This window comes from Portunus trituberculatus, chromosome 21 (assembly GCF_017591435.1).
Source record: "Portunus trituberculatus isolate SZX2019 chromosome 21, ASM1759143v1, whole genome shotgun sequence".
NCBI classification, from domain to species: Eukaryota; Metazoa; Arthropoda; class Malacostraca; order Decapoda; family Portunidae; genus Portunus; species Portunus trituberculatus.
The window spans coordinates 371,613-381,612 of NC_059275.1; the positions used below are offsets into that span (position 1 = coordinate 371,613).

General features: G+C 37.4%; 1 protein-coding gene across 2 annotated transcripts in view; it reads left to right on the forward strand.

The window, feature by feature from the left end:
• The window catches only part of LOC123506840 (putative N-acetylated-alpha-linked acidic dipeptidase), a 16,040-nt gene that overhangs the window by 1,570 nt on the left and 4,470 nt on the right, over positions 1-10,000 (forward strand). The window contains exons 4-12 of one of the 2 annotated variants that reach the window (XM_045259189.1): positions 1,150-1,301; positions 1,941-2,097; positions 2,599-2,733; positions 6,120-6,289; positions 6,759-6,901; positions 7,042-7,222; positions 8,460-8,665; positions 9,013-9,227; positions 9,990-10,000. The exon at positions 9,990-10,000 is cut by the window's right edge and continues 166 nt beyond it. In XM_045259189.1, the coding sequence (XP_045115124.1) occupies positions 1,150-1,301; positions 1,941-2,097; positions 2,599-2,733; positions 6,120-6,289; positions 6,759-6,901; positions 7,042-7,222; positions 8,460-8,665; positions 9,013-9,227; positions 9,990-10,000 (1,370 nt within the window). The remainder of the gene's footprint in view (positions 1-1,149; positions 1,302-1,940; positions 2,098-2,598; positions 2,734-6,119; positions 6,290-6,758; positions 6,902-7,041; positions 7,223-8,459; positions 8,666-9,012; positions 9,228-9,989) is intronic. The other variant, XM_045259190.1, reaches the window with a different exon arrangement.

Below are 10,000 nucleotides of genomic sequence, written 5' to 3' on the forward strand. Positions count from 1 at the left end.
TCTATGGATGGGAATGATAAGTAGAAATAAGTGGATATGTTCCATGTTTCTATTCTCTGTAACTTCATCTCAAAATTACTTTGTCCGTTCTGTTGCTATCGTGGTAGACGGTCACTAGATACTTTATTTTTAAATAATTTAACAGTGGTATTCCTCAGAATTCTGTCCTGTCATCCACTCTTTTTCTCTTACTTATCAATGATCTTCTAAACTAAAAATCTTGCCCTATCCACTCCTACGCTGATATCACCCTGAACTTTTCCACGTCTGTTCATAGACGACCAAGCCTTCAGGAAGTAACAGATCAAGCAAGGAAGTCACAGAACGTTTTACTCTCTAAAATTATCTGATTGGGGTAGAGCAGACTTAGTAGTGTTCAATGCCTCAAAAATTCAATTCCTCCATTTATCAACTCGATACAACTTTCCAGACAGAATGTTTTGTACGCAGAATGTTGATAGGAAAAAAAAAAAAACTATTTAGCAGGGAAAGAAAACAGCAGAAACAGAGAGAATTCCAAAGTTTGGCAGTGAAAGGGATAAAGGAATAAAGTCAATGATTGACTTTTACTTTTTTACAGCTTATCTTCCTTTTTTTTTTTTCACTGACTGCAGAATATATCTTGTATATAGGATGTTGAAAAAATGAGAAAAAAACCCCACACTTTTTCATTACCACCGTATGTTTTATGAAGGAGAGGCACAATTTCATCATACTCGTAGATTTTGTTGACTCTGCATGACTTGATTGTTTTTATGCTTATTCGTGCACTGTTTTGATTAACCTTCTCCCCTCTGTGTGTGTGTGTGTGTGTGTGTGTGTGTGTGTGTGTGTGTGTGTGTGTGTGTGTGTGTGTGTGTGTGTGTGTGTGTGTTTGTTTGTTTGTTTGTTTGTTCATACGTACACTGTTATGATTAATCTTCTCCCCTGTGTGTGTGTGTGTGTGTGTGTGTGTGTGTGTGTGTGTGTGTGTGTGTCTGAATTGTGTTTGTTCATACGTGCACTGTTATGATTAACCTTCTCCCCTGTGTGTGTGTGTGTGTGTGTGTGTGTGTGTGTGTGTGTGTGTGTGTGTGTGTTTCCTGTCTTATTATCTTTCTCCTACCTTTTTCCCGTCTCACCCCGTCCCGGCCCCTCCCGTCTCGCCAGCAGCCGGGGTTGAGTTGCAACCTCGATCAAGTCAAGCCTGGCGGTTCGGGACAGGAGACTTGGACGCGGCCGAGCGGGAGTGACTACTTTGGACCAGCCGGCGAAGCGATGGTACAGGAAATGAAGGCAGAGAATATTGAAACGTATCTCAGGTGTGCAGACTGTATCACTGTATCTCCACTAAACTCTATGTAACGTGCTTGGGACGGAGGTGGATGAGGGAGACAAAGGGAGTAACAGACGTGTGGCTGTGTGCATTAGATTGGACTATATATATATATATATATATATATATATATATATATATATATATATATATATATATATATATATATATATATATATATATATATATATATATATATATATATATATATATATATATATATATATATATATATATATATATATATATATATGAAGCCGTTTATGTAATTTAATATCTTTGAAACTCGCATATTGTCATGAAGGACGTATAGACTCTTGAAACTCGTGTACCTTCTCTAAAACTCATGTAGATCCCCGTGAAACTCGCGTATCTCTAAATTTCACCCAGACCCCTTTTAATTTTTTTACTCTCTCTGAAATTCAGCTAGATTCCCTTGAAACTCGCTTAAGCTTTTCAAAACTCATTTACATTTCTTTTCAACTCATCTACTCCCTCTGAGACTGACTTATACACCCTTGACACACTCCTACATATTCCAAGCACACTTCTGCATCTTCATATCAATTCAGACATCCGAGGAATCATGGGAAATACTCTCCAGATCTGCTCTTCCCTTCATCAGATACTTGACGAGCCAGGGCCACATGGCAGGCACCAAGCAGGACCTGGAACAAGCTGAATACCTAAAAAAGATGTGGGAGGAGCAGGGACTGGACCAGGCGTTCCTTCAGCCTTACAACGTGGAGCTATCCCACCCTGACCTGGCTCGTCCAAACAAGGTGAGAGGAGGGTACTATAAAAAAAAACTCTCTGTGTGTGTGTTTCACTGTTTGATCTGCTGCAGTCTCTGACGAGACAGCCAGACGTTACCCTACGGAACGAGCTCATAGCTCATTATTTCTGATCTTCGGATAGGCCTGAGACCAGGCACACAGCACACACCGGGACAACAATGTCACAACTCCTCGATTTACATCCCGTACCTACTCACTGCTAGGTGAACAGGGGCTACACGTGAAAGGAGACACACCCAAATATCTCCACCCGGCCGGGGAATCGAACCCCGGTCCTCTGGCTTGTGAAGCCAGCGCTCTAACCACTGAGCTACCGGGCGTGTGTGTGTGTGTGTGTGTGTGTGTGTGTGTTAGAATTTTTATCCTTTCTGGATTTTTCTTTCAGTTTTAATTTATGGATCTCTTTAAGTCTTACTTTTCCTCCTCCTCCTCCTCCTCTTCCGCCTCCTCAATCACCATCACCACCACCTTTCTCTGGCCATGCAGGTGTTCTTGATGGACGAGGCTGGCCAGGTGAAGTTCACGTCGAGCGTCATGGAGGAGCCTTTGGACGGGGTGCCCTACGATGACTCCATCCCCCCTGCCTTCCTTGCCTACTCTCCAGCAGGCACCATCGTCACAGTTAGTGCATCGTCATGGTGTTTTATTCTGCCTTTAGTCTCCCTTTTAGTGTTTGGTCCAGTTTTTTAAACTCTCGTGCCACGCAGAACTGTTTGTCAATGACGCCTCTGATGCCTTTGTTTATTTTAGGTTTTTCTTTCTTTTTAATGTGTCGGGTAGTGACCTGCGGCAACAAAAATAACGAGTTTTCTTCTCACATACTAAAAAAAAAAAAAAAAAAAGAACAGTGTAATGATTTCACTCACATCTGAACAAACACGTTAACTTCCCGCAATCCCGTAGTTTATTTATTTATTTTTTCTCAATGTTACAAGGGAGGAACCTGAAAAGTGTCGCCTTTGTCAAGTTTAGACACTTAATGCATCCTACATATGTATATATATATATATATATATATATATATATATATATATATATATATATATATATATATATATATATATATATATATATATATATATATATATATATATATATATATATATATATATATATATATATATATATATATATATATATATATATATATATATATATATATATATATATATATATATATATATATATATATATATATATATATATATATATATATATATATATATATATATATATATATATATATATATATATATATATATATATATATATATATATATATATATATATATATATATATATATATATATATATATATATATATATATATATATATATATATATATATATATATATATATATATATATATATATATATATATATATATATATATATATATATATATATATATATATATATATATATATATATATATATATATATATATATATATATATATATATATATATATATATATATATATATATATATATTTCCGCTCAATCATCGAGATGCACATTCGCCCACAGTGCGCCCGACCACTGAATGTTGTTTCACTCAAGGCTTTTTTCAATATAATACCACTGCGGTCATGAGAATAACCTTGAAGGCACATATATTTTTCATCAAAGTCTGCTATCGTTGTTGCATTATCATTAACATAATAAAAATGCAAATATTATCAGTGTCAACATAAGAAACAATGCTCTTGAAATCTTAGATAACGTCCAGTAGAGCCTCTTATCCTTGCCAAACTATCGCTGGAATGATGCAAGCACGGCTAAACAGATAAATAGCTTCCACTAGAACCTCTTATCCTTATCACACCCTTGAAAAGCTTATATATATATATATATATATATATATATATATATATATATATATATATATATATATATATATATATATATATATATATATATATATATATATATATATATATATATATATATATATATATATATATATATATATATATATATATATATATATATATATATATATATATATATATATATATATATATATATATATATATATATATATATATATATATATATATATATATATATATATATATATATATATATATATATATATATATATATATATATATATATATATATATATATATATATATATATATATATATATATATTTCCGCTCAATCATCGAGATGCACATTCGCCCACAGTGCGCCCGACCACTGAATGTTGTTTCACTCAAGGCTTTTTTCAATATAATACCACTGCGGTCATGAGAATAACCTTGAAGGCACATATATTTTTCATCAAAGTCTGCTATCGTTGTTGCATTATCATTGACATAATAAAAATGCAAATATTATCAGTGTCAACATAAGAAACAATGCTCTTGAAATCTTAGATAACGTCCAGTAGAGCCTCTTATCCTTGCCAAACTATCGCTGGAATGATGCAAGCACGGCTAAACAGATAAATAGCTTCCACTAGAACCTCTTATCCTTATCACACCCTTGAAAAGCTTAATCTTAAGAAAAACAATCTACTCACTACTTCGTCAAATCATTACTGCAGTCATGAAAAAAGAAAACCTTTAAAAACCTAGATAATTTTCATTAGAGCCCGCTGATATTGTCAAACGATTACTAGTTATATCAAAATCCAAAATACCTATATCAGCTATCACATCGTCATACTGTCGTAAAATTGTTACTACAGGCATGGAGGTGATATCTAAAACTTAAATTATTTCCACTGGATGGGGTGGAAGAAGTAAAGAGAGAGAGAGAGAGAGAGAGAGAGAGAGAGAGAGAGAGAGAGAGAGAGCGCTTGCATGGATGCCTTTCGGGATATGATAGTACATAGTACTAATCCAGGGTATATTTCAAGTGCAGAATAGCTTAACGTCTATGCACAACGCTTGTCATTTTTCATTGGCTATCGAAGAAAAATATAGCATTTTATATAAATATTATATATTATCTTGTTACCTATTACTATTTGCTATTGAATAATGTTTGTAGCATTCCATGTTAGTATTACTACATGGTTTGTGTAATCTCTTGTCTCATATTTAAATAGTTATTTACATAGTATTACTACATGGCTTGTGTAATCTCTTGTCTCATATTTAAATAGTTAGTTACATAGATAGTCAGGCAGTCAATTAGTTACTTAGTTACTTATTTACCTATTTACCTACTTGTTGGTTAATAAGTTAAGTAGTTGGTGAGTAAGTGAGTGTGTGAGTGAATGAATGAATGAGTGAGTGAGTGAGTGAGTGAGAGAGTGAGTGAGTGAGTGAGTTAGGTTTTAGTCACTTGGCACATATGTAGAGGGGCGAATGGTTGGGAAGTACAGTACTCAGCTTACATGGGGCTCAGGTCAGGTCAGGTCAGGTGATCCTCAAGACAGATCGGCCAGATTTCAAGAATGTAGCCTACAGTTGCCGGCCGTAAATTCCTTGCCAATCTTAGCAACTCCGGCAACTGTACCTACGTACTGTACCTTAGGATGTTTGTTGCTTAAGACACTTGGCTCACTTGTAGTACGTACATGTACCCAAACCACTTGGTCCCTAAAATGTTTCTAGTAGATTCAGACGTTTGAACTAAAGGATAGAAGTGGATCCACACACATTAGTATAGCATTTACCAACCCATTTTTTTTTTTTTTATGTCAGAGAGGAAAAGCTAGCCAAGGGCGACAGAAAGAGTGAAAAAAAAAAACTTTGAATACCAGTCCCGTGCAAGTCTACCACTTATTCAATCACATCTATCCACTCAACCATATACCCACTCATTCACATCCACCCAGTTACAGCCATAACTCCTTCCATCTATCTCCTGACTCACTTGCTTACTTCTTATTTACATGTTTACTTAGTGAGTTAATTCGTCAGTCAAGCAAGCAGTTAGCTAGCTAATCATGAAGTAAATCAGTTATCTGAAGATGGCATTGATAATATAGGAGGAGGTACGAGCTCTCTGAATATCTGTATGCCGACTCTAACACCTCTATCACAGGATAAGCTGGTGTATGTGAACTACGGACTTTACGAGGACTTCCTAACAGTCGCCCAGGCTGGAGTGTCAGTGGAGGGACGTCTGGTCATTGCTAAGTTCGGGCGTGGCTTCAGGGGCGACAAAGTTCTCAATGCTCAGAGATTCAAAGCAGCGGGAATCATCCTTTACACGTAAGCTATACTATGTGTGTGTGTGTGTGTGTGTGTGTATGTGTGTGTGTGTGTGTGTGTGTGTGTGTGTTTCACTGTTTGATCTGCTGCAGTCTCTGACGAGACAGCCAGACGTTACCCTACGGAACGAGCTCAGAGCTCATTATTTCCGATCTTCGGATAGGCCTGAGACCAGGCACACACCACACACCGGGACAACAAGGTCACATCTCCTCGATTTACATCCCGTACCTACTCACTGCTAGGTGAACAAGGGCTACACGTGAAAGGAGACACACCCAAATATCTCCACCCGGCCGGGGAATCGAACCCCGGTCCTCTGGCTTGTGAAGCCAGCGCTCTAACCACTGAGCTACCGGGCGTGTGTGTGTGTGTGTGTGTGTGTGAAAGTTATCAGGGTTTTTTTTTTCCCTACATAAGAAGTAATTACTTTTCTCTGTGCTCTTATTATTATTTTTTTTCTTACAAGGGACCCGCGTGACTATCACCCAGAATGGCAGAGCGGGGGCGCAGCGTACCCCAACTCCTTCTGGCTTCCTGGGTCCGGAATACAGCGAGGCTCAATCGTGTGGCATGACGGCGACCCGACCACCCCAGGCTACCCTTCACTAGGTATTTCCACCTATGCTCTTCATCTGCTACCTCTCATTTCCTCTTTTGTTCCCCCTTGTGTGTCTTTACATTTAATGTTTGTACCTCATTCTTGTTTTCCCTCCCCCTCTCCCACTCATTGCCTTCTCGCCCTCCACTAGATGGAGTTTATCGCCTGCCGGAGGAACAGACGGACACCCCGAAGATTCCTGCCCATACAGTGAGCTACAACGACGCCCTCAAATTGCTGGTCAATATGGGCGGCCAGGAGGTGCCGGAGGCCTGGCGGGGAGGCCTGAACGTCACCTATAGGATGGGACCTTCCCTGGCGAGGCGCGGCTGGTGAGAATGACATTAATTGTTGCGTCTTATCAGTATTTACATGTATTTGTTCTTTTCTTCCTTTTTTTTCTTTTTTGCGAAGAACGATAAGGTTAAATTTGTAAGATATCTGGAGAGTGATCCGTGATCCTCAACATTGATTAGTATTATCTGTTGTTAAGTCATTCTTCCTATTCACATTTTAACTGCATTAAGGGGAAAATTTTCTTTCTCTTCCTATTATTTCCTCTCTAATAAGATCACAACTCTGCTCGCGACGAGTATCACTAAATGGACAGGTGCCAATCTAGTACGAAACAAGACTGTTCGCCAAAATTGCCTGGGATTGACCTTGGTTCTGAGAAGAATCCGCTAATCTATTCACTCCGAACCATCCACTCACCCACTCGCTCAACAATATACCTACATACGTATATATATATATATATATATATATATATATATATATATATATATATATATATATATATATATATATATATATATTAGTCTTGTTGTTCTTCCGGAAAAACAACAAAACTAATGGTTCCATCAAGCTCCCACTCATCGAAGGCGGCCACAACCTAGGCTACGGGTATCGCAACGTGAAAAATCACAAACACAACTTTCCACTTCGACCGATCATCAGCCAGTTAAAGTCAACTGTTGTAGACTTTATCTGGCTTTACATATATATATATATATATATATATATATATATATATATATATATATATATATATATATATATATATATATATATATATATATATATATATATATATATATATATATATATATATATATATATATATATATATATATATATATATATATATATATATATATATATATATATATATATATATATATATATATATATATATATATATATATATATATATATATATATATATATATATATATATATATATATATATATATATATATATATATATATATATATATATATATATATATATATATATATATATATATATATATATATATATATATATATATATATATATATATATATATATATATATATATATATATATATATATATATATATATATATATATATATATATATATATATATATATATATATATATTAATAAACAAAAGTAACTGCCTATCAATCAGTCCTCTCTCTCTCTCTCTCTCTCTCTCTCTCTCCATGCAGTAGCCTCCCCTTGCTCTGCCTCTCCATCTCTCCTTTTCTCCTCCATCACCACCATGAGTGTCCCGCGCAGGCAGGTGAAGCTGGAAGTGAACAACGTGAAGCGAATCGTACCCACCTACAACGTGATCGGCGTGTTGCGTGGCAGCGAGGAGCCAGACCGCTACGTCATCTACGGCAACCACAGAGACTCCTGGACCTTCGGCTCTTGCGATCCCTCCTCTGCCACGGCCACCATGATGGAGATGGTGCGCTCCTATGGGACGCTGCTGGCCCGAGGTATGTACGATACTTCATTGCATCTTTACAGATTGATAAATACAGATAGATTAAGTTAAGCTCGTCATACATGCCCCGCCGCTTAAATAAAGTTCATGTTATTTTTGTTTTCAGTTTTGTGTGTGTGTGTGTGTCCTACTTCATTGTATATGGCCCACGTCTTAAGTTAATGTCACTTCTATTTTTATAGTTGTGTGTGTGTGTGTGTGTGTGTGTTTGATATAGTGTTTCTTGTCCAATGAGTGAGGTTTAGTAACGGTGTGTCTGGTTAGTGCTTGGATGACTAATCACCTTAAAGACTAGAGATACCAGGCTATACATGTAACTATATCCTCATGTAACCTCAGGATGGCGCCCCCGTCGATCCATCCTATTTTGTTCGTGGGGCGCGGGTGAGTACGGCTTCTTCGGCACCACAGAGTTTGTGGAGGAGTACCTGAAGGTGTTTGAGGCTCGGGCCGTGGCACATCTCAACGTAGACCTGGCCATCATCCACACCTACAACCTGCTGGTGTCTGCCACGCCGCTCCTGCACAAAGTGATCGAGGAGGCCACTAAGAAGGTGAGAATGACAATGACGGCGCCGGATGAGTGAGTTAAGGAAAGAGAAGGGGACACGGAAGTGAGTGAGCAAAGAGGAGAGGGGTGGAGGGAAGGAAAGATGGAAGTGAGGGAGAGTATAGGAAAAGAGGATGAAACAAGATAGGAAGGAAAGAAAGGTTAGTAAGGATAAGAAGCGACAAAGAAATATAGAAATGTGTACAATGAAATGGAGGAAGTATCTGGAAGAAACGAGGAGAGCGAATGAGTGTGACAAGGTAAGGAAACTTACCTGATGTATCTCATTTTGCTCATAGTAGTACAGTGTGTGAGGTGTGAAGGGCAGGAGGTGTTATCCTTATTGTCTAGGGAGGGTGGAGACTCGGGACTGGTGTGAAGTGTACACTCATCTCAGTAACAAGGCAAGGAATACAGCCTACATCTCCTAACCTTGGCGTGTCCATATTATTGACCTCACCTTAGGCCTGGGAGAGAGGCCAGGCAGGTGTACATACGTGCGTAGGTACACACTCCCTTAACCTGCCTTACACCTGGTTAATAAGACTGCTTGTTGAGATGTTGCTTGGTACGAAAGAACACCAAGAAAAATGTACACTATAGAAAATGTACGTAATTGTGATATCGTTCTTTAGGTTTACCGTCGTTACAATCCTGCAGTATTGTGGCGCATGCTGTCCCCTCAGTCCTCAATTTCTTGCTCCAGCATTCCCGCCCTCTATAGCTCATTCATGACCGCTGCTTTTCTCTCCTCGTCCCCCCACAGACTCCGGCGCC